The sequence below is a fragment of the Lycium ferocissimum genome, chromosome 1 (genome assembly GCF_029784015.1).
Source record: "Lycium ferocissimum isolate CSIRO_LF1 chromosome 1, AGI_CSIRO_Lferr_CH_V1, whole genome shotgun sequence".
NCBI classification, from domain to species: domain Eukaryota; kingdom Viridiplantae; phylum Streptophyta; class Magnoliopsida; order Solanales; family Solanaceae; genus Lycium; species Lycium ferocissimum.
This window is the reverse complement of record NC_081342.1, coordinates 8,540,718-8,565,738: the sequence shown is the minus strand read 5'-3', so window position 1 is coordinate 8,565,738 and position 25,021 is coordinate 8,540,718. Positions and strand designations below refer to the sequence as shown.

General features: G+C 35.7%; 1 protein-coding gene across 1 annotated transcript; it reads right to left on the bottom strand.

Moving 5' to 3' along the window:
- Nucleotides 1–4,770: 4,770 nt before the first annotated feature.
- On the bottom strand, nt 4,771–5,931 carry LOC132061751 (putative F-box protein At3g16210). Its single transcript, XM_059454428.1, has one exon. It carries the CDS (start codon nt 5,929–5,931, stop codon nt 4,771–4,773), a length of 1,161 nt encoding a protein of 386 aa, XP_059310411.1.
- Nucleotides 5,932–25,021: the final 19,090 nt, after the last annotated feature.

Sequence of the window (25,021 nt, the reverse complement as noted above, 5' to 3'; positions counted from 1 at the left end):
AGATTTGGAAGACCCGAGGCTGGGGTGGGGGGTGGGGGTTGTGACGGGGGGAACGACAAATGTTCTTTGGAATGACTGAGCATAAAGGGCATGTAGGCGGTGAATCGGGTCAAAAGTGAAAAATGCTAAAAACTGTCGAAATGCTTTCGAAACCATTCATTTGAGCGAGACAGAGGAGAGTGGAATTTCGTGTGTACTATAGTCAAACTTGTTATATCCCGCATTTTCAGAGCATGAGCGTGGTACGTGCTTCCTCAAAAGAAATTGAATTGACAATCATGTTGTTGTTACATAATTTAAACTCACGTTGATAGTGTTGTATCCCGTATTTTTGAGCGTCGGATTATTTGTAAGCTGAGGTGGGGCCCATACATCGAGATTTTTTTTGAAACATCTGAAAAGTCATATGAATCACATATGTGAAGTTGAACACAACTCAAGAAGGACCCTTGGGCCAAATCAAAGTAGAAGCCCTCCAAACGAATATTTTTAAGAAAACGTTTTCGGGTGACCTGACTTCGAGGGGCAAAAACGGTATTATAAGTTTGGAATGTGGAAAAATATCAAGAAATAGAAGTTGTATATAATTGAATTAGCTTTCCAACCATAGGTCGTGGGCCAATAGGTGATATCGGAATAAGGAGATATGGACATTTTAAGGCAGAAAGGTCGAGATGAACAGTGAATTCGGCCCAACCCGATTTCAATTCGGGTCAGGCCCATTTCTATTGTCATATAATGAAAAATTTCGGTCTTCTCTCCACATTTCAGACCAAAACACACCCATAAAATTTCAGAACATTCTAGAGAGAGAAAGGGAGGAGAAATTTAGAGAGAAATCAATTTTGACCAAAATCTAAGCCCCGAATCGCGAAGCTCATGAAGAGAAAAGTGTTGTACGTCGCGTTGCCTTCAATTTGAGCTAAAAATCAGCCAAGAAGAAGATTGTTGAAGTGGTTGCTGCATACTTTAGGTAAGAATAAGGTCCCTTTTTCATTGTTAACAAGTTTATTTAGAGTTTTAACGGATTAGAGCGGAGAAAATAGCGTTATAAACTTGTTGTTGTTTTGTTGGGATTTATGGATTAAGGGGCTGTTTTAGGTGGATTAAATGGATGAAGTTAGTTGAGTTATGATGTATAATAATTGTTGATATTGTTGTTGATGTTTTTGATAAGTTGTTGTTCTTGAATTTGGGAGAATAAAGTGTATAAAGATATTGTATACAAAGTGTATATCGGGCTGTTTTCTGACAATATTTTGGGGCTGTTTTATGTAATTTTCGTGGGTGTTTTATGACTATATTTTGGGGCTATTTTATGTAATTTTCGTGGCTAATTTGTGACTATATTTTGGAGCTGTTTGGTATAATATTTGTGGCTGTTTTGCGATAATGTTTTGGGGACTGTTTTATGGTTGTTATGGACTGTTTTGTGAGCTGGAAGATCAGAGGATTGGCTGTAGTTGTTGTTGTTATATTATGGATATACGAAAATAAAGAAGTGTATACAAGCATTGGCAGCATGTATATTGGGCTGTTTTGGAAAGTAATTTAAGAATGGATTTAATTCTAGTTTGATATGAAATTGTTGGTATTGTTGTTGGTATGGTTGTTGATATTTTGGCCGAGTTAAAATCTCGGGGATGTTGTATGTATAGGGGAGATGTTGCCCAAATTTTTGTAGACAAGTATTGGTTAAGGTTGAACTCTTAAAGCCTTATAATTAATATTTGGTAAATGTGACCAATTGTAGATTTTGGAGAAAACGGGATTTGAAATTGGACAAGCGTAAAAGGCAAATAAGGTACGTGAAGCTTTACCTTTCCTTCTCTTGGCATGTCCTAGGTGTACTAGGTTTGGATTCGAGCCTCGGGGACGACTCTACTCTTCGGAATCTACGTTCAAATTTGCCCCTTTTTTTCATTCAGTAGAATTGAATTAAATATTCTATGAATAATTGGAAAAATTATCTAAATGTCTAGAACCTGCGCAAATAGGACCCGACTACCTTAAAACTTGCATAAGTGACGCCATGAAGTTCAACATACGTAATTTGTGTACGCCACCTCGTTTGACCCGAGGTGGGCCCACTATTCCCGGACTTTTCTTTATTATACCGTTTGACTTGTTTTTAAGTAAAAATCCAAAGAACACTCCTGGCTACTCTTCTAACTACTATATGACAGTCGTTTTAATTATTTTATTGAATCTCGTAATATGTTTGAAATATGAAAACGATTTCAGAAAGATTATTTTGACACAAACCGTTCCGACTTCCGAAGGGCATACACTATGATTATCGCTCAATTTCTTTTATATGATTTGTCATCTGAATTATGCTATCGAGTTTCTGTAAATGTTTTGTATTTTGATATGTACAAATAATCCCAGAAGTTTTAATTTGATATAATCCCTCACGACATCCAAAAGGTACGTACTATGACTATCGTCTGATTTCTTTTCTAAATGACCTGTCGTTCGGATTATTCTATCGAGTCTTTGTAAATATTTTATGATGCATATAGTTTCTCACTACTCCACTCATGGATGCCTCAATGCTTCCTTCACTGAGCCCGGGCCAGGATATGTTATCACGCGTATTCCACTGCATTGTTCGTCGTGCCCCGATGTGAGGGGGCAGGTATACATGTACATGGGTTGTGGAGTATCTTTGTGCCATGTACACTTACTCGATATGCTATGATATGATATGATATGGCCATCGATATGCTATGATATGTGCACGCTCCCCGATATGATATGATATGTTACGGAGCTATTCCCTACTCCGGAGTATGATGTGTTGTGGCGGCAGTGTCGGGGTGGCGACCACGTTCTGTTCACCGAGTCCCATAATGGGGGCCGGATATGGCATATGTTCTGACATGCATTATCTCTGCTCTATGAGTAAGCGTTTTGATTTTCCGGTTATTGTACTTACTTTCTGTACATCTGACTTTGGTTATGATTCTGTCTGTTATATTTCTGAACTTCTGGTCCTAATTATGATTAAGCTTATTGTACTTTATGCTCTACATACTCAGTACATATTTCGTACTGACCCCCTGTTCTTCGGGGGCTGCGTTTCATGCCGCGCAGGTACACCCAGATGAGTACAAGCTATTATAGGAGATGTTCCAGCGGCGTTGGCAAGCTCCATTTGTTCCTGGAGTGCTGCCGAGTCAGATTATGCAGGCTATGTGTTCAGGTTATTTGTTAGAGACTATGCAGACAGAGTCGTGGGTTCTGAGTGTCAGTTTTGTAAGCCGCTCCATCAGCCGACAAGTCATTCTGCATTATGCCATAAACTCCATATGATTACAAATTCTGTCGAATTGTAAACTGCAAAAGATTATTTCCAAAAATATTTACTGTATGTGTCATTTTTGCCTAATTAAGAGTCCGAAAGATTAGGTTTGTAATAAGAGTCTGCGGGTTCGCTCGGCTCCGAATATGGAGTCGGGTGCCCATCACACCCTAGTAAGATTAGGGTGTGACAAAACTCAAGAAACTTATGAAGGGAAATAGGAAATTAGGAACAGGGAATTCTAAAGCCACTTTTAAATAATCAGGGATAAAATTTTATAGGACCTTATTGGGTTATCATTTTAATCGTTAAGTAAACTCAAAGAACTATATTCGAACTGATAGGCCAATATAAGAAAAACAAAAAACCGTTAAACAGATAAACTAATTGCATTTTTTCATTTCAGTATATTGATTAAACCGAAATTTGCACACCCTATCTGTAAAAAGTATTTTTTACACTATCATTATAGTCCAGCATCTAATAGCAGATTATTTACTATTTTTACCGATATATTTATTAATTAATATTTATCATAAAGAGTTACTTTTTATTAATGAATGCGTTTTTCTTTCAAATTCTATTGACAAGTGCTTACTCAAAAAATGTCCACTCCACCTATTTGCTTTCTCGCTTTGCAACTATACTTACTAAAAAAGAACTTTCGAGTTCACAGGAATAAACAGATACAAACTGCACGAACACTTCTATCTGACAATTAGCTGGAACAGTTCTAAGGCTATTTATAATATACTTCTAATCTTTGTTCTTATCCCTTTCGTGGAATTCATGTTTTTAATCAAGCATAAGCTTAGAGTAATAATTTCATTTGTTGCTTTTGTCGACAATTATTTTGCCTATAATTTTTGTTGCGTAAGATGTGGCTAAATAACAGTAAAAATTTATTCGCATCCAGTATTTATTCCAAACTCATAAGTTTAAGGTACTATCTTGCATATACATATTTATCACTTAATTATGTGATCTCTTTATTTTTTAACTAATAAAGTTAAACTGTCTGGTATAGTTAACCACCCTGTGTGCGGGTAAATAACATAAATAACATTTGGAAAGATTTGATAGGAAACAATGAATTGGAAAAATGATAGCAGTATTCTACTGAACAAACAATTAAAATAATACAATTCGAACAATTCCCAAAAGGAGAAAAGTAAGACGACCTGATCCTTTTCAATGTTTTGCATCATCACACCCTTCATTAACTTCTGAAACTTGAACTTCCACCTTAACGAATTTGCTATTTTCTTCAGGATGATCAACACAGTACTTCATGTCCTCTTAATTTTGGCTAACAACAAGAAGGGATTGATTGACTAATTCGGAAACAATTGTTAAGTAGCTTATACAAAAGATAAGGTACATGAAGAATATAATAGGCAAACTTAGCTACCCAAAGTTTACATGGAGTAATTACCATTTTCATCCTTTTGTTTGGTTTATTTTCAAAATTTCAACCCATTGAGATATGTGTTCTTTTTCTGTACTCGTGCATTCATCTTTTTGAAATTCTGTATCCATGCCTGTTTAGGAGAAAACAAACTTTCTGCATATGATACAAGCCAATTGAAATAAAGTGGTCCCTCAAGCCCAACGACTTCAACTACTTCGAATTCATGTCTATTTGAATTATAGACCTCGAAATAACCTTTATTCCTCATAAACACTATGTCTCCGTTGGTCTTTGTAAAGCTCACAGGCCTCAAGCAACGGCCGCTGTGCATCGATGGAATCGTCAAGATCTTACTCCATGGGTTGCTCATTAATCCATCCTTTTTCATACACCAAACTTCAAAATCCCGACTCGAGTTATCGTGCAACCTAGTCAAACACAGGTTTTCTCCTAAAACATACAAAACAGGATCTTGGAACCTTTGAACCCGATCCGGAAACAATACTTCTTGAAATTGTTCCGCCTCCAAACAAAAACTTAATATAGTACATTCATTCATAGACCAATATGTCATCGCTCTCATATAAACAATCCCATCTACTGTAACAATGTCTCCTTCAAAGAAAAAGTTATTCGGAGGAAACTTGCCGATCAATTTCCACGAGTCAGTTCTCGTGGAAAACAGATCGACCTCATAATAACCGGCTGAGGTATCTTTTTTTCCTACTCTAACAATTTTATAATCGTCGGTAGAGGAAACGTAGCCAAAACCATAAATTGCAGGGAACCGCTTCCGTAGCCTCTTTTTAAGGATTGGACTAGGGATTTTTCTTGATTCTCTGATGGACGGGTTCCACAAAACGATTAAATCGTAAGGGAAAACTAGAAGTATTATACCATTACTGCAAGAACTAGTAAAACATACTCTACTTAATTGATTGATTCCTGGAATTGGAGGTTCCAGAAGAGAGGCAACGGAATCATGTTGAAGTGGAACGTCTAAGGAGTAGAAATAGTCGTCCTTGTTGTCACATTCACCACCAATCAAGAAGATTTTGTGACGATGCATGTCATTTTTGGACATATCGCCATGAAACTTGATGAATTGGGGATCTTCAATTAGAGAACGCCATAATTTGCAAACGCATTTGAACCGTAAAAGTGATATGACGGGAAGTTTTAGAAGTATATTAATGGTGATATCATAGGGCATCCTGATGATTTTTGGCTTGATCAACTGATTTTTTATTTCCATGTCCTGACTAATGTACGGGTTTATATAAGCAAGCAACGTAACTGCAGTATTTTTGTGGGAAAAGGATTCTTAAAGTTGACCTTTTTCTTGTCGGAGTAGGATATCAATTTCAACTTGCATTTTTCTTTTATTTTCTTCGTCAAAAAGCAATAAATTCGACTTTTAATTCAATCGAATTACAATAACTAATACTGCATGAAACGCAAAAATTAGCAGTCATTAACTCGAATTCTTTCTTTGCTAAACCAGACACCTGATAAGTATACATGTTAAATGATGTGGAATCTATATTTATATTATATATAATATAAAGTTAGGCATATACAAGATGATGTGACATCTCTCTGTAACCAGCATTTATAGTTATCTTTTATCTCATTTTTTAAAACATTTTTCTCTATTTTCTCCTTATTATCTAATTAAAGAATGAACATATTCTAACCTATTTATTGAGTTTCATTAAATTCTGTAACAACCATATTAATACAAAGAAAATAAAGATCAATTCATTAATTTTCGTAATTGGCCTTTGGACTCTCTTGCTCTTCCTACTCCAGGCGTTCAGCCAATTAATAGCATTTACTCTTCCTTTATTTTTTTCCGTTCCTCATTAGTTCCTTATTTTCTTTTTAAAATCTACTCAAATTCAAGATATATTTACTCCACGATTACAATACATTTTGTGTTCTAACCCCTCCCTGACATCCTTATATTTTCCTCAGATCTCTCCTTCTCTTCTTCTGCAAATGACTTCCTACCAATCTGAGTGCATTGATAGTTTCTCTGAAGCGAAAATTACAAAGGTCATCTGGGAGCTGTTAATACTTTTGTTGTCTCTCCGGCCAAAAATAAACGCAGCAACGGCCACATAGAAACAAAAAGACAATGCATGCTTGAGGTCTGTTTTCTGAAATGTACACTAGTTTTCTGTCGTATTGTTCTGTCCTCATCTCTTCTCTCATAATTGTGTATTTATTATTTATTTACTAGATATAAGGCTTAAACGTACTAATATAAGTGATTCTACATATGCTTTAACCACTACACTACAAAGAGAATAGGAATTAGAGACGGATAAATTATGTAAGCTAAATAGCAAAATCCGTCAATAATCCTATTTAGCAACGGATTGTCAAAATTCTGCTAGCTATGAGCAATTTAGCGATGAATTAGCGACGGCGTTTGTAGCCAACTAATTTTTTTTTTTTTTTTGCTATATATAGAATTAAATCAATATTCCCTTATTGATTTAATTCTATTTTTTTAATTAAATAGAATTAAATCAATATTCCCTTATTGATTTAATTAAATATAGAATTATCTACTTTAATTGTGCTTACTAATCAAGCCTATGTGTTGTCGTATGATTTCGTGAGTTAGTATATTTTGGGTTGTAGTATGTTGTTCCAAAAGAATAATAGTTCTGTAATTAGAGTCCGGAGCCTAAAGGGTATAAAAATACACGGTATTTACCAAAAGGGGATGCCCAAAAATTTATATACCAAAAGGGTTATATCGTGGGCTGATCCACGATATACCCCAAAGTTTTTTTTTAAATTTGTCGAGCCAATCAACTAAAAATTTAAAAAAAAAAAAAATTGAACGTATAACGTGGACTGATCCACGTTATACAATATATTTTGTATAACGTGGATCAGTCCACGTTTTACCTCTAAAGTTTTTTTTGTTTTGTTTTGTTTTTTTTTTTTTTTTTTTTTTTTTGCGAGAGCACAAAAAAAAAAAATTGGTAAACTTTTTTTTTTTTTTTTTTTTTGCAACACTTAGTGTGTTTTTTCATATTTTGATCAATGATTAATCGTGTGTGAAGACTCAAACGTCAATATTTTATATAGAACTCGATATTTTTTTTAAGTACAATAATGTAGGCTCAATACATCAAGGATACGTAGACGTTCGGATCGTCATTTTAGGGGTTGAAAAGGTGCCCGAAGTAAGTTTTGTTTGAAAAAAACTTAGTGTTTGACTTTAAGGTTATTTTAGTCAACTTTATATGTCGAGAAAATTAATCGAAACTTTATTTTCAAAAATTGAAACCGCGAAGTGAAATTGACATTCACGGATACATTACCCCGTGATTTTTACGTTGAAATCTATTGCGTATCATCATCTTATAAGTAAATAAAACTGAAAATTTCACGCCAATTTGGGGGAAAATCGAAATTGAATGGGATAAAACGAGTTTTTTTAAAAATCGGCTCGGCCAAACCGCCTTGCGGCCGTTTGTTCGCAAGAAAGTTCGAAAAAATACGCAAGTTCAAAAAAAAAAACGCGTAAAACGGACGTTCGAGCACAAAGTTATGACCATCTAAAGTTTGACCACTTTACAACTAGTTTTTCTCCCTATATCTTTTAGAATTATATTTATATTCAAAATAATATTTTGTCGTGATTAAAAAATAACACACTTAAATCAAAACCTTAAAAAACAAAACACTTAAACCTTAAACAAAACTTACTTCGGGTACCTTTTCAACCCCTAAAATGACTATCCGAACGTCTACGTATCCTTGATGTATTGAGCCTATATTATTGTACGCAGAAAAAATATCAAGTTCTATATAAAATATTGACGTTTCGGAGTCTTCACACACAACTAATCATTGGATAAAGTATGAAAAAACACTAAGTTTTTTCAAACAAAACTTACTTCGGGCACCTTTTCAACCCCTAAAATGACGATCCGAACGTCTACGTATCCTTGATGTATTGAGCCTACATTATTGTACGCAGAAAAAAATATCAGGTTCTATATAAAATATTGACGTTTCGGAGTCTTCACACACGATTAATCATTGATCAAAATATGAAAAAACACACTAAGTGTTGCAAAAAAAAAAAAAAAAAAAAAAGTTTACCAATTTTTTTTTTTTGTGCAAAAAAAAAAAAAAAAAAAAAAAAAAAAAAACTTTAGAGGTAAACGTGAATCGGTCCACGTTTTACAAAATATATTTGTAAAACGTGGATCGATCCACGTTATACAAAATATATTGTATAAGGTGGATCAGTCCACGTTATACGTTCAATTTTTTTTTTTTTTTTTAATTTTTCGTTGATTGGCTCTGACAGCCGAAAAAAAACTTTGGGGTATATCGTGGATCAGCCCACGATATACGTTCAATTTTTTTTTTTTTTTAATTTTTCGTTGATTGGCTCTGACAGCCGAAAAAAAACTTTGGGGTATATCGTGGATCAGCCCACGATATACCCCTTTTGGTATATAAATTTTTGGGCATCCCCTTTTGGTAAATACCGTGTATTTTTATACCCTTTAGGCTCCGGACTCTCTGTAATTACATCAGATTACTCTTCACCTACAAAGTTGAGTCATTTGTATTTATTAAGGTCCTTTTTCTTGCATTTTTCTTCATAGGAAAAGGGCCAAATAAACCCCTGTACTATTGGAAAAGGACCAAATGAACCCTATACTATTGGAAAAGGGCCAAATATATTCCTCGTTATACTTTGGGTCCAATATACCCTTATCGTTATACTTTGGGCACAAATATACCCCTCCACCGTTAAAGTTGTCCACCTTGGGCATCCTATCCTACATGGCAATGATATTTGATGAGGTGGATGCCACGTGGCATTGCCACCTCATCACCCCTAACTCTTTTTATTTCTCCCATCTTCCACCACTAAAATTTCCACCCCTCCACCACCATTACCACCGTATAGTCAGAGCTCTAGAAACTTTTTATCCATTCTGCCTAGTATAAATAGTAATTTATTTATACTGGTCTGTTATATTATATTATTTGAATATATGGTACCTAATTCTTTAACCATATATATGTTGAATAATGATTAATATACATAATGATTTTCAGAGTATATTAAATTATAATTAATTGTTACGTTATTTTATTGAATATGTGACGAATACTATTAAAATAGGTAATTTAAGTGGACTTTTGATTGCCTGAGTCGACTGGATCTGGTTGAGAATTATGAAGCAGTGGCGGCTCAATGGTGTTTTTAGGAGGTTGGTTGCTAACGATGCAAAACTGCTAATGATCCACAACCATTATTCCTTAAGCCTCACCTCGGATTTTTCATATACCCTTACTAGGGATGGAAATTTTAGTGTTGGAAGATGGGAGGAGTAAAATGGGATAGGGCTGACGAGGTGACAATGTCACGTGGCATCCACCTCATCAAATATCATTATCACGTAGGATAGGATGCTCAAGGTGGACAATTTTAACGGTGGAGGGGTATATTTGTGCCCAAAGTTCGACGGTAAAGGTGTATTTGGACCAAAGTATAACGAGGGATATATATTTGACCCTTTTCCAATAGTACAGGGGTATATTTGGCCCTTTTCCGTTTCCTCATATTTGAACTCGCTCATCTTCTATTTAAAATGTTTATATAGTAACTGTTAAACTTTAATAGAATGATGTACATTTTCACGCAATTGACAAAATTAAATTAAATGAGGCAAGTTGAAGGAGTAACAGACAGGGATAGAAAGGAAATCAAGAAGAAAATATTATAAGGGAAGTGACAATATAAAAGAGGGGGGAAAAGGGAAGGAAGAAAACTATAATAGAGGAGTGACGGGAAGATATTCAATTTAATATTTCTCATTGAAACAAAAAAATAATAGATGAATGCAATTTTATAAAGTTCTTCGTCTTCCATCTCAGAGTAAATTTACCCCGAAAAATTAATTTAGGCTTAATGCATATGCGTCCCCCTAAAATTGCCCTTTTTTTTCATTTTGGCACCTCAATTAAGTGTTGTTCCTATTGAACCCTGAACTCATCCTCAAATGTATCTATCAAACCCCCTAAATCTGATTTTTATTAGAAGCAGGATTAAATTGGGAAAATGAACGTGGAGTAATACTTTAGACATGTGATAAGTTATTCTTTAGGTTATGGATGTGTCGGTTTATTGCCGCTTTTTCAACGTCGCTTAATTAAGAGCTACTCTTTTTTTCCCTCTCAATTGTTGCTAATCTTAGCTAAAAGATGACATAATTAAATAAGAACATATATTAGCATGTTGTTACATTGAAGATGGAATACTAAGTAAGTCGGATTGTGTCTGATAGATACACTTGAAGACGAGTTCAGAGATTCAATAGGAAGAACATTTATTTGAGGCGCCAAAATGAAAAAAAGGGACAAGTTTAGGAGTCGCATATGCATTAAGCCATTAATTTATAAGTTCACTTGAATTTTTCATGAAATAACCGTGCGAATCGAGGACCATTTTACTAGTATTCCTATACTCCTATGTGCTTACGTTTTAACCTAGCTCCTCATTACTTCTTAATCATTTATTAGAAGTATATTAAAATAATTTTTCTAAATTGATATTTTAGTTTCAAATTCAAACAAGTTAGACTTATTAGAGATTTTAATATCTAATATTTATGGTACATTCGTTCATGTCGAAAGAAAAGTAAAATCAACAAAAGGAATAGTTTTTCATAAGTCAAAACTTTAGGCCTTTTAAGCTCGATTAAATGATATAGAACTTTTAAAATTAGGTTGTATATTATTCCTAAATTGCCTTGTTTGTAAATGAATAAAACTTGGTTCTTTGCTCTTTCTTCTTTTCCATCTTTTTTTTTTTTAGTTTACTTTTTTTCTATCCTGAAAACCATAATCGAATTCCCCCACTTTAAAGTTTCCTTTTCCTTTTTCTTCTTGTTTTCTTTTCTTTCCTTTTTGGTAAATCCTACCTATTTTACCTCCAGCCAGACCCAGTCAACCCATATTCCCCATTCCCCTCCTAATTAATTATGATTCAGTAATAAAAATGTAAATACGGGTGCAAATAAGTTTTTTTTTTCCCCTCAAAATCGCCTATAGTTGGTCCAATATACAGCACATTTCGCGCGCGTGGCCGGGGGCAGCGCCAAGTAATTATATTTTGACGAAACAGTTTATTTTTTTTTTCCTAAAAAAAAAAAGAAAAAAAGAAATGAAGAGAATATGCAACAAGGCTATGTCTTTAGTTGCCTTTTATGTTAAATAGGAATTAAAAAAATAAAAATAAATAAAGAGTTGAAAAGTAAAGGAATTGCGTAAAAATAATAAGCCTAAAAAGCAATTATAGAATGCATGATCGTGAATGGGAAAGAAATTAGAAAACTGACTAAATCCACTCTCTGCGAGGAAATTGAAAGTGTGGCCATCACAATTGTAGGTGAACCTATTGTTCGACGCGGGCAATTTCTGAAGGCATTGCGAGGCAATGCTGTTGAAATTATCCGTGAACTCGGTGTATTCAGCCAAAACCACCGTTCCTCGGGCAACGAAACTATAGATCCAAGTAAAGCAACAAAATCCCGGAAACACATCCAAAGGACAGACTTCTCAAACTATCATCAAGCAGCCAACTGAGACCAATAAAAATCAAAAGAACAAGCTACAGGAAGTCACCAACAAAAATGATGGAAAAAAGAAAAATCAGCAACACAATAATGTGGACAGTGGGGCTATTAACAGAAACAATGATAATGAGCAACACCAGCCGAGGAACCAGCAAAACTAGCAGAAGAACTTGACCAAAAATAAGACTAGAGCCAACTATCAAGAAGCTGATCATACATCCTAGTCAAAACCAATTACTCAGAACCAAGAGATTAAGAATGCTGACAAAACAAAGATAAGGGCAACAAGGATAAATCAAAGGAGACAGTTAACGATCAGGTGACAAAGATCTTGACCAAAAGGCAAGAAAAACAACATCGTAAGAGCCAGGAACAAAGCAGGAAGGACAAAAATATTGCTCAAAAGGAGGATGTACCTGAACAGGTTCCAGACCCTCCAGATAAGGAAATACAAAGAGAAAACCAGCATATCAGTACAAGTGAAAGAAATGAAGACTATGTTGACAATAATGAAGATCTTGTAGCTAATTCTCAATCAGAGATAGAGCATGGAGATTCTAACTATGACTCTGCTACTACGTCAGAAGATGAATCTGAGGAGTATCAGTCTTATAGTGAGGATGATGATAGTGATAAAGTGGTTGATACATTATCTGAGGCCTTAACAGGTTAATACAAAGAGGACGACATAGCCAAAGCCTTCGGAGCCATCACTGAAAAAATAAACCTTTCTCCTAGAGCAGAACCTTCAACTAGAGGTGGAAGGACATCTTGTAGGGGAAGAGGAGAAAGAACACACTATCAAACATTTAACACAACCACAAGGAGCAAGGGATTCACTGCACCATCATCTAAATGATTAGTGCCTTATCATGGAACATTAGGGGCATCAATTCCAATGGTGCCTTTGACGAACTCAAATACCTCAAAAGACAACACAATTTACCTTTCATTGCAGTACAAGAACCTTTGGTCAATAACAATAATTGACAGATATAAAAGGGGTTTGGGAACTCAGTTTGCATTTGCCAATTTCCAATAAGATATGGAGATTTTGTGATGAATTTCTAAAGTGTAATATTATTTTAGACACTTATCAATAGGTATCATGCACCATCAAGAACAATGATGACACTATCACTATTATCATAGTTTATGCCAAATGTGATGCTAATCTGAGGATGGATCTTTGGGATGATATTAGAAATATTGCCACTAACTGTCACAATCCCTGGAATGGTCATTAAAGATTTCAACTGTATCCTCGATTCTGATGAGAAGAAGGGAGGAAATGTTGATAATACCTCTGAAAGTATTCCTTTCTTGAACTGCATGCAAGACTGTGATATCATGGATATGGGATACACTGGTTCTAAATATACTTGGTGCAATGGTTAGGCTCCAAGACAAAGAATCTGGAAAATATTAGATAGAGGTTTGGCAACTCAACAATGGGTGCAGAGATTCAATGACCCTACTATCACCCATTTAGTCAGAACTGGGTCTAACCATGCACCTCTACTAGTTTCTATTGCTTCCACCAGTAATACTAATGCTAAATACTTTAGGTTTCTTATCTTTTGGGCTGAGCAGCCTGGTTTCCAAGAGGTTGTCAAACAAGCCTGGCAAATCCCAACAAATGGATCACCAATGTGGAAATTTCATCTAAAACTAAAAAATACTTGTAAGCAACTATCTTGGCGGTCTAGAAATTACTTGGGGGATATTTTCAACAACACTAAAGTTAAGGAAAGCATTGTTGCTGATATGGAAGAGAAATGTCAACAGGATAATAATGAGATCAACAGAATGAATCTCAATGAAGCTAATGCCAAACTTGTCAAACAATACAAGATTGAAGAGTCCTTCTGGAAACAGAAATCTAGTGTCAAATGGCACAAAGAAAGAGACCTAAATACTAAGTTTTTTCATTCGGTTATGGCGTCTAAGAGAAGAAGGCTTATTCTAAAAAAGATCAAGGATGACACTGGCTAGTGGATTAAAGGTGAACAAGTGATAATCGATAAAGCTATTTCCTTTTTTTGAAAAACGCTTCTCAAAAGACACTGATCTCAGTGATCTATCTCTGATAAGATGCTTACTAAAGGTTATTGACGATGATGATAATTATGAACTTTGCAAAATACCATCCATCCACGAAGTAAATGATGTGGCCTTTAGCATGAATTCTGATAGCTCTCTAGGACCAGATGGGGTTAATGGCACTTCTATAAACATTGTTCGGATATTATAGTTGAGGATCTATATGCCATGATTCTTAGCTCCTATACTGGTAATTCCCTCCCAAGATCTATTTCCCATTCTTATCTAATCCTAATTCCCAAAGTGGATCAACCTCAACAATTTACTGAGCTCAGGCCCATCAATCTCAGTAATTTCTCCTGTAAGATTATTTCTAAACTCCTGAATAATCGACTGAATTCTTTGATGCACAAGATAGTGTCTCCTAATCAGACTGGCTTTATAAAAGGAAGGTCAATCACTGATAACATTATTATGACTCAAGAAATGGTCCGCAATATGAAAGGTAAAAATCCCAATGCCAATGTGATCTTGAAGCTTGACATGGCAAAGGCCTATAATAGAGTATCATGTGAGTATCATTGTGAGGCGTTAAGATAAATGGGTTTTAGTGAGGATTGGGTCAGATGATGTGTAGATTAATGTCCAATAACTGGTATCCTATAAATGTCAATGGTGCTAGGCACGGTTTATTCAAGTCCACTAGAGGTTTAAAACAAGGTGATCCTCTGTCCCCCTCTTTATTTGTGATTGGAGCTGAGCTGCTTACTCAGATGCTGACAACCTCCTGGGATGTCATTTCATTCCTTTCCAGACAGACAAGAAGGGTCCCATTATCACACACATGTGTTCTGCTGATGATACCATACTTTTCTCTTATGGTGATCTCTTGTCCTTAACTATGATGATGGACACTCTGAGACTTTATGAAAAGGTGTCTAGCCAGATGGTGAACAAGAATAAATCTAGTTTTATGGTTCATCCTAGGGCATCTAGTCACTTCAAAGATGGTATCAGGGCTATTACACGCTTCCCACATACCAGATTCCCTATGGAATACTTAGGAAGTCTTATCTTCCTTGGTAAGAAAAAAAATTGTTATTTTAGTGATTTGGTGGTTAGAATGGCGAAGAAAGTCATCACTTGGCGGACTAAAAATCTCTCTGCAGGTGGTAAAGCAGTATTGCTTAAAGCTATCCTATCTGCACTCCCTTTTCATATATGCTCAGTGAATCAACCTACCAAAGGCACATTTAAACAAATTGATAGCCTGATGGTTAACTTTTTTTAGGGTGAAGCTGATGGAAAGAAAAAGCACCACTAGATTGCATGGGACGATCTATGCTATCCCAATTCAGAGGGTAGTATTGGTATTAGAAAGATCCAGAGCTTTTGTGACTCATTTTTTGTTAAGAATTGGTGGAATTTCAGGACTAACAAATCCCTTCACAGAGATTTTCTTGGGGCCAAATGCTGCAAAAGGCTTCATCCTGTTGCCAGAAAGGGTGGTTATGATCAATCTCACACATGGAGAAGGCTCATGAATATTAAAGAACTCTGTGAACCAAATATCTTATGGAGAATTAGTGAGGGAAAGGTGTCCTTCTGGTGGGATAATTAGACTGGTCTGGGACCTTTAGCCAAAATTACTACTTAAGGAAGGAAATCAAAAAACATTATGGTGGCTGAATTTAGTCAGGATGGAAATTGGAAAGAAGATGCTATCAGGGCTACCATTCCCAACAAATTCATCCATAACCTTTTCTAGATCCATATTCATAAGGGGCAGAAGGATAGAGCTATCTGGACACCTGCTCAAAATGGTGAATTCAGTTGCAAATCAGCATGGTCTATAATCAGGAAGTCTAAATTGCCTTCTCTTAGTGCTAGAAATACTTGGCATTCTAAAATTCCTTTTAAAGTTTCCTTTTTTATGATGAAAGTACTTAAAAAAGGTATTGCTACTGATGAGAGGGTCAAGAAGTTTAGAGTGACAGGCCTATCCAAATGCAACTATTGTAGAGATGGACATGAAGAGAATGTTGAACACCTATTTGCTCAAAGTGATATTGCACAACTTTGGCACTTTTTTGGAAGCAACTTGGGCATCAAAATTCAACCTGGATTACTCAAATCTACTACCATGCAATAGTGGCTGATTAAGGCAAAAAATGAGATTCAATCCTTGATGATTCAATGCCTTCCTCTAATCCTATCTTGGGAAATATGGAAAAGCAGATGTTCTGCTGGATTTGATGGTATTCTTGTGTCTATGTTCAGGATTAAAGAGAGGGTCACTTGGTTGATGACTTTAGTTCTTAATAGCCAGTTTCAATGTTTGAATTTTAAAGGAAATTGGTTTGATATGTACATTAAGGTAGAGAAGGCCACTCCTAGTCTACATACCAAATTCATCACTTGGCAAAAACCTAGCACTAATTGGTATAAACTCAACACTGATGGTTGTTGTAAGGCCAATCCCGGAGAAGCTGCAGGTGGTGGTGTTCTGAGAGATCACATTGGAAATATGAGAATGGCTTTTTACTCATATTTTAGGATTTCTACCAATAATAAAGCCGAGGCCAATGCCATCCTTAAAGGACTCCAGTGGTGTGCGACAAATCACATTGATAATGTCACCATAGAAACTGACTCCATGATTTTGGTCAATCTGATCAAAGGAAAAATTAAAGGGCCATGGGCTATCAGAACTGAAATGGAGCAGATCATCAACCTATTAGCAAAAGGAACTTATAAGGTAAAACATTGTTATAGAGAAGCTAATTGTGTTGCTGACACTTTGGCTAATATTGGAGCAATTGAGAAAACTGAGATTTTCTTCACTGAGGAAAAAGTTATTCCAAGACAAGTCAAAGCCATCTTGAATATTGATCAAGATCAACTCCCTAATCTTATGATCAAAGTCAAGAAGAAGGAGTTTATATTCAATAATGATTAACAGGCAGTTTTTCCTTTTTGCTCTGGCCTGCTGGCTATGTACATGAACACTAACTCTCCTTTTGTTATCTTTACATGTAGATCCTGTCATATCACAGTCCTGAGCTATAAAGGACACAATTTATACAAGGAGGACCTATTTATCCTTTGTACTCCACATAGAGGCAAGGATAAGATTCCTCCTATTTGAATGTCTTTCCCTTTGGTTGATATATATAGGTTGGGGTCTGTTTAAAAGGCCTAAAGTTAGAGTGAGTAAATACTCAAAATACCCCCCAACGTTTGACCAAAATTTTAACTACACACCTAACTTTTGCGTTGGTCCTATTACCCCCTGGACAAAATTTTTCAGTATTAAAATGCCTCTTTTTTGCTGATGTGGCAGTCCAATATGCCAACCCCCAATTATTAAATGGCGCTTGTCCACACGCGCCTGGCCCACGTGCCACATCTTTAATTTCCTCCCATTTTTGACTCGTAACCTGACCCGTAACCCTAAATTAAATCAGCCTCAATTCTCATATTTACAAAAAACTAGCACCTATCCCAAATTTCACGATAAACACCATTTTCAACCCCAATCATTGTCAACATATTATCACGTACATATTTTCGTTTCTGCTCATTGTTCATCTAGTAAAGGTTAGTTTCCTTACATTTTTTTCTTTCAAAAAATGATACTAAGATTTTGTGCATAATGTTTGAAATTTGAACTTTAAAGAACAAATTTTCATAGCTCCTCAACTGTAATCAGCATATTTATTATCATATTGTGCATATTGTTTGATTTTTTTCTTCAAAAAAATGATGTAGTCTAGGGTTTTCGCCATTACTGTGCATATGCTTATCATTTTTTTGATTCCATTTGACATTAAGTTGAATTACTTGTTATTCTTTGTTTTTTTATGTATTTAGGTAGTACATGGCTGATTTTGTGTATGTAACCTTAAGATGGTACCATGGAGGTGTGTTACACTTAAATAATGGGGAGCCAATATATGAAGGTAGGGAAGTTACTGATATATTCAATGTCGATGTTGATATGTTATTTTTTTTTGAGTTGAGAGACTTTATTAAAGAATTAGGATATACAACTACTTACACATTTAGTATTAAGCCACCTCATAGTGGCATTTTGGTAGATGTTGATAGTGATGAGGTTATTTTAAATGTGACTGTGGGTTTGAATGATGATGATACTGTGGAGGTTTTTTGTCAAGCACATGGTTGATGAAGCAGTTATTGACCCACCTTTATTAGAATATGTTAGTCATGGGGATAGGAAGGAATCTTGTTCCCTTTTTAATAAAAGGGCTGATGACATACGGCCTGATGAAAGATGTAGCAATGAAAGGGTTGTTGAGGAGCCCTTAAATTGTCCTAATACACCTTTGTCCTTTTCTACTCAAACTTGTGAAAAAACACCATCTCTTACCTCCTATACACCTGCTGCTACTGCTAAAAACACACTACCCCATTCCTCTTTTACTTCAAATTTTTTTGTTTGTAAAAAACACCTCCTACCTATCCTACACCTGCTGTTGCTCTTCAAGAAACAACAGCTCATTCCTCTTTTCCTTGTGCTGACACTACTGCTGAAAATACAGCAGGCCCTTCCTCTTCTACACCTACAACTTCAGTTGAAAATAATCTACCCCATTGTTCTTTTACTTGTGCTGCTAGTACTGCTAAAAATACAACAGGTCTTTTATCTTCTACACTTGCTGTTCATGAAGATCTTGAAGATGTAGGTCCAGTTGGATCTGATTCCTTAGATGAGGGTTCTGATTCCTTAGATGAGGGTTCTGATTTCTCAACTGATGATAATGAACAATCTGTAGATGACATAGAAGGAGAAGGTGAGGATGAATATGCAAGTGATCAGCCTGATGAGGTAAAAGAGTTGAGGGCTGAAAGGAGGATTGAATTTCAGAGGAGAAAAAGAAGTGAGAGGGCAAAACCTCATAGTGAAGAGGTTTCAGCAATTGAAGCTAGTGTGGATCTAGGATTTGATGAAACTATAACAGGTAAGGTTAGTCTTGAGGGTAGGTTAGGAGGTGATGAACCTTACATTGATTGTTCTGCTGATGATAGCTTTGAAATAGATGAGGATGACGGTTGGGATGATGAAGAGGACATTGAATCTGTTGGGTTAAATCTGCCAAGAAGACAAAGGTTTACAAGACGGAAGAATGATAAGAATAAAATCATTCATGACCCCATTGCCAAGAAAATTGTATGGCAGTGGGTATGGTCTTTAAAGATATTGATGAGTTTAGGAGAGCAGTAATAAAATATCTTTGTTAAGAAAAGGGTTAAAGTAGAAAAGTGGGTGAATGAGCCTATAAAGGTTAGGGTGAGGTGCAAGGATGGTTGTCCATAGATATTGTATGCTAGGCTTGATAAAACTACAAATGATTTTCAAATTAAAACTTACATTCCAAAGCATACTTGCCTCCAAACTACCAGAAACTACTTGTGTAATGCCAAGTTTATTGTTGAGACCTATAGAAAGAGAATAAGTGCGACCAAACATTAAAGTTGTTCAGTTGCAAAAGCTAATTAGGATAAAGTTTAATCTTCATGTTGGTAAGACCACAGTTAGAAGAGCAAGAGCAAAAGTACTGAAAGAAATCATGGGATATCACATTCAGGAGTTTGGAAAAATCCTTTACTACAGGGATGAATTGTTAAGGACCAATCCTGGTCCCACTTGTGTAGTTAAACTTGCTGAACCAAATGCTGATAGTAGGCCTGTTTTTCAAAGCTTTTATATATGTTTTGATGCTTTGAAGAAAGCATTTCAGCACTGTAGAAAATGTATTGGTTTAGATGGTTGTTTTTACGAAAGGGGTTTGTAGAGGACAGTTGTTGCTAGCTGTGTGTGAAGATGGTAATAACCAAATGTTGCCTCTGGCATGGGCTGTGGTGGAGTATGAAAAGAAGAGCACTTGGACTTGGTTTATTAGAATTTTGAAGCAAGATTTGGCACTTGGAGGTGTGACAGATTTAACATTGATAACAGATATACAGAAGGTATGTTTCCTTGATTTTTGTTGCAATTTTTTTCATGAAAACTCATGTGTATTCATCTACACTAGTTGTTAATGTTTCAGGGACTAGTTGTTGCTATTCAAGATCTTTTACCTGCTATTGAACATAGAAAGTGTGTAGGCACATCTTGGCTAACTTCAGCAAAGACTGGAGAGGGCTACAAAGAAGACAGCAGTTTTGGAGAATTGCCAAAAGCACCTTTGAGTCTCAACTAAGGAGAAATATTGAGCTGATGAAGTTGCTTAGTCCAACGAAAATGATGGACAAACTAATGTATTACAACATAGATTATTGGTGTAAGGTCTATTTCAACACTAATGTAAAAGTAGATTCTGTAGATAACACTATAGCTGAGTGTTTTAATGCTTGGATCTTGGCTGCTAGGTATGAGTAATGCATGTTTACCTTGCTGTGTGTTTGTTTTTACAAACTGTTTGTAGATAACAATATGACTGTTTGTTTATTGGCTAATTGGTAGGCACAAAACTATAATAACAATGCTTGAGGAGATTAGGGTAAAAATGATGGCTAGGATTGGAACATTGAGGGAGTTTGTAAACACTTGGAGATGTAACTACTCTCCAATGTGTACGAAGGTGTTAAAGAAAAATACTACACTTTCAATGCAATGTAACATTGAGTTTAATGGAGTTCTTTGGTTTTGAAATTAGGGAAGGACTATGTCAACATATTGTGGATATTTCTAGAAGGCGATGCGAGTTTGTAGGGTGTGGCTAAAAGGCATTCCATGTCCACATCGTTGTATTTGCAATTCGATTCAAAAGGTATGATCCACTTGGCTACATTGACCATTGCTATAGCAAAGAGACTTACATAAGAACATATGAGCATGTTCTTCAACCAGTCACAAACATGGAAATGTGGCCTGTCTCTACCTACCCTAGTGTGGCTCCACGAGATGTAAAAAGCATGCCTGGTAAGCCTTAAAAGGCCAGAAGGAAGGAGGCAGGTGAAATTCCAAAGTCTAGGAAGATGCCAAGAGCGGAATGGCCATGACTTGTAGAATCGCCATAATAGAGGCCACGACAAGAGAGGGTGTCCAACAAAAGACTCAGCAGCATGGACAGAACCAGAAAGTTCTAGCAGGGGAAGGGCCAACACATCACAACCACCATTTTCAAGCAAGGTCATGGGGAGACCAAAGAAACCACCAACAAAACTAGTACCTGTTGAAAACAGGCCAAGAGAAAGACCTAGGAAAACTGCCCAAGTAGTAAGAAATAGTCTGCGCGGTTCGAAGTTCATGTTTCATGTTCGCCCCCGCAAAGAACTAGTGCATGACCTTTGCTAAAGAGAAAGAGGAAGTGGTACTAGTGCACCATATACAAGGCCTAGAGTAACGGGAATGGGTGTTTTCCAGGCAGAAAATGGGTTCAAAGCTGTTAATGTGAGCGCCTTAATAAGCACAAGTGTTATTTTATGTGTTGTTTCCATTACTAAGTGTTATTTTATGTGTTGTTTCCATTACTAACTCCTTGTTATTATTTGTGTGAATAGCCTGACATCTCAAGCAGCAGGATTGTGTCAACTAGTAAAGCAAAGGTGACCAGATCAGCACAGGTAACTGGTGACATTGGCTACAAACAAGTGCAAATAGTAAGCTGAAATGGAGAGGCAATGAAGCAATCACAACCAGGAAACTACAAGAGATACAGGAGAAAAAGACAAAAGGTAGAGGTAAATCAGCAAACCAAGCCAAGAAAGCACATTCACGACCCAAGCGACCATGGAAAATCTAATTATAATGAAAAGCTTCTCAGCAGTTCTTAAATGTACACATTTATCGATTGACATTTTAGTATTTTGTCTTGTTCGTTTAATCAAAACAACATTACAGTACATAGCTGTTTAACGTGTTCCAATTCCATTTCAGTTTGACATAGCTGTTAAACGTGTACAAATTCAGCAAAGGACATGAATTTAAAATTGTCAACAAAGGTAATTTAAGGCACTAAATTCGATATGGTCAAGGACCATTAAATGGAACTCAATCCAACATGGTCAAAGACCATTAAATGGCCTATTAATTCGGCTGTAACCCATCTATATAACACAACATACACACACCATATCACACATTCACTACACTAAACTACAACAACAACATTAACGTGCAACCAGCAGCAAGCACAACAAACACAACAACATACCAGCAGCAAGCACAACAAACACAACAACATATAACATCTACATCATACCAAAAGAAGATGCTAGCTTTCTTTACGAAAAAGTTAAACGTTCTTACGTGCAAACCGATGATTTTGTAAGTTTTTTTATATTTGTTATTATTATTTGATTTACGTGAAAACCAATGATGTAAACTTTCTTTTTGTTTATTGAAGATACTTCCACATGAACATCATGACATTTTTCCAACGAGAACAACACATGCCGTGTTAAAGTATCAAGATGACACCGTTCACAAGATGACGTTCAGAATTGAAAAAAAAAACTCGTTTATGCTAAGGGTGGAAGGCATTTATAGATTCAAAAGGTTTGAAAGAGGGAGACACACTAGAGATTTGGGTGTGTAATGTTATACCCTATTTTAACCGGAGTCAAAATAGTTTACAACATTCTGGTAATTCCGGGGTTAATTAAAGTTAGTAGTCGCCACCTAATTAATTATGGTGGATTAGGACACCTAAAGTTCATTACAGTTATTTTTTAAAGTTAACTCCGTTTTAAGGTCTACTAACCTAAGATTCTAGGTAAGGGTTCAATTAATCTAAAGGGAAGGTGTTAGGCATCCTTTAAGATCCATTAATAATGGTTAACCGACCGGACTGAGTAAATTAAAAAGGCCAAGTGTTTGAGAAACAAGCAGGCAAGCACTTAACTTATAAACATTTACAAACCTCAAATGAATTAAGAAGAGGATGACTATCAGAACACTGTTTCGATTCAAGAATGTAAGATTAAAATATATAAAGTGAAATTAAGACAACATTTGATATAAAATGGACATACATAAGTTGGCCTTTGACTTTTTTAAAAAATGTTGGACTCACAACTTACTTTAGAAGTATATAAAGAAAGCATTTTAAGAAAATAGTTGGTAGAAACATTATTTTTTGACATGGCTGAAACTAAATTCCAAAGAAAACTTTACTTGTTTTCATTTGAAGGATACAAAACTATTTTTTTAAGAAAATGAATTCGAGTTCTATTCCGATTACGCAGTTCAGGTTGCTTCCAAGTAAAATTAATCCAGCCAGACTCTTTGCAAAACCGATTTTTGATTAACCATAAAGATAACACTAAAGCTTCCTATATCAGTATCCCAGCAGCTCCCCTAAAGATTCTGAATGTTCGAAGGTCGGTCCTCTATATGGGAAATCAAAATATGGAAACAAAACAGTTAGCACGTCATGACAGAATATTTAACATATATAAAGATGCAACAACAGTTGCGATGGTTCTCTGGAGAGGGAGAGATTAACGAAGACGCTGATGCATATTTTGGATTTCTTCTTGAGATCTTTCCATTTTCTGTTTGGATGAGCTTTGAGGGAGGGCGAGAGAAATGGATGAGGACTGTAAATGCGAGTTCCAGTCTAGCAATGACGTCGAGTCTCGAAATGAGACTCTTCGGCTCCATTGTTCATGCAAGGCAAAATAAGGAATAAAAAGTGAATTAGCAAGGGGTAATCTGCCATTATCAATACAAAGGAATGACACGGAAATAATTTCAAATAATCAACACATGACCGGAATTTTAAGAATACTTCTATGTAACATCATAACAAGGGGGCAAGCCAATAATCCGTAGGTAATACTTCCAGCTTATTCAACGGTCGTTAGATGGATCTTTCTTATAAAAAAACATGCGAGTGATAACAAAATTCCATGAGTTAGCACATAGACAGTATATATGGGCACAAACAGTTAGCATCAAATGATTTTGGCATGCAAAAAATATCTTAACATATGATTCTTGCTAACAAACAGTTCTTATTTAGACTCCAATCTAAGTTTGAGTTTCAAATACTCATAAGAATGATATTTTTATTAAAGACTACCTATATTGGAATAAACTAAAGATGCTTTGTCGCTAAAAGCTTTCAAGTTACCGGAAGAACTCAACAACCATTTAAAGTTATGCTGCAATGATTAAATTAGCATATCAAATAATGTTTCAAAGGAAAAACAGAGTTTAGAACAACACTCAAAGTCAAAACTTCGTGGCAGATTTTATTTAATAAGATAAACCAATAAAAAATGTTTTTTAATACATGAAAACACTACACCAAGCGCAACATGTTGACAAACAAACCTCCGATTGAGGATAAGTTGACTGAAGCATGAACTTTTGAACACTCTCACTGATTTCATTAAAGAGAAATTATCAGAAATGAGATCGGATTTACCTCTTATGGGTGCAGCGAACGGGACGTCGGGCCTCGAATCTACTCTCTCGTTATGAACAGATTCGAAACCAGACACAAATGAGTTTTAAAATCTCTATCACGGTTTAAGTCCGACAGAAAGAGGAACTCCAGAAATTTAAGGTTCTTAGAGTTCAAAATATGTAGAGATTGTATTTGGTGTGTTGGTGTTCACTGATGTTAAAGAACGTTCTCCTTGCTGTGAATTTAA

Excerpts from the sequence above, each read along its gene's own strand:
- LOC132061751 (XM_059454428.1), bottom strand. The coding sequence starts at position 5,931 with ATGCCCTATGATATCACCATTAATATACTTCTAAAACTTCCCGTCATA.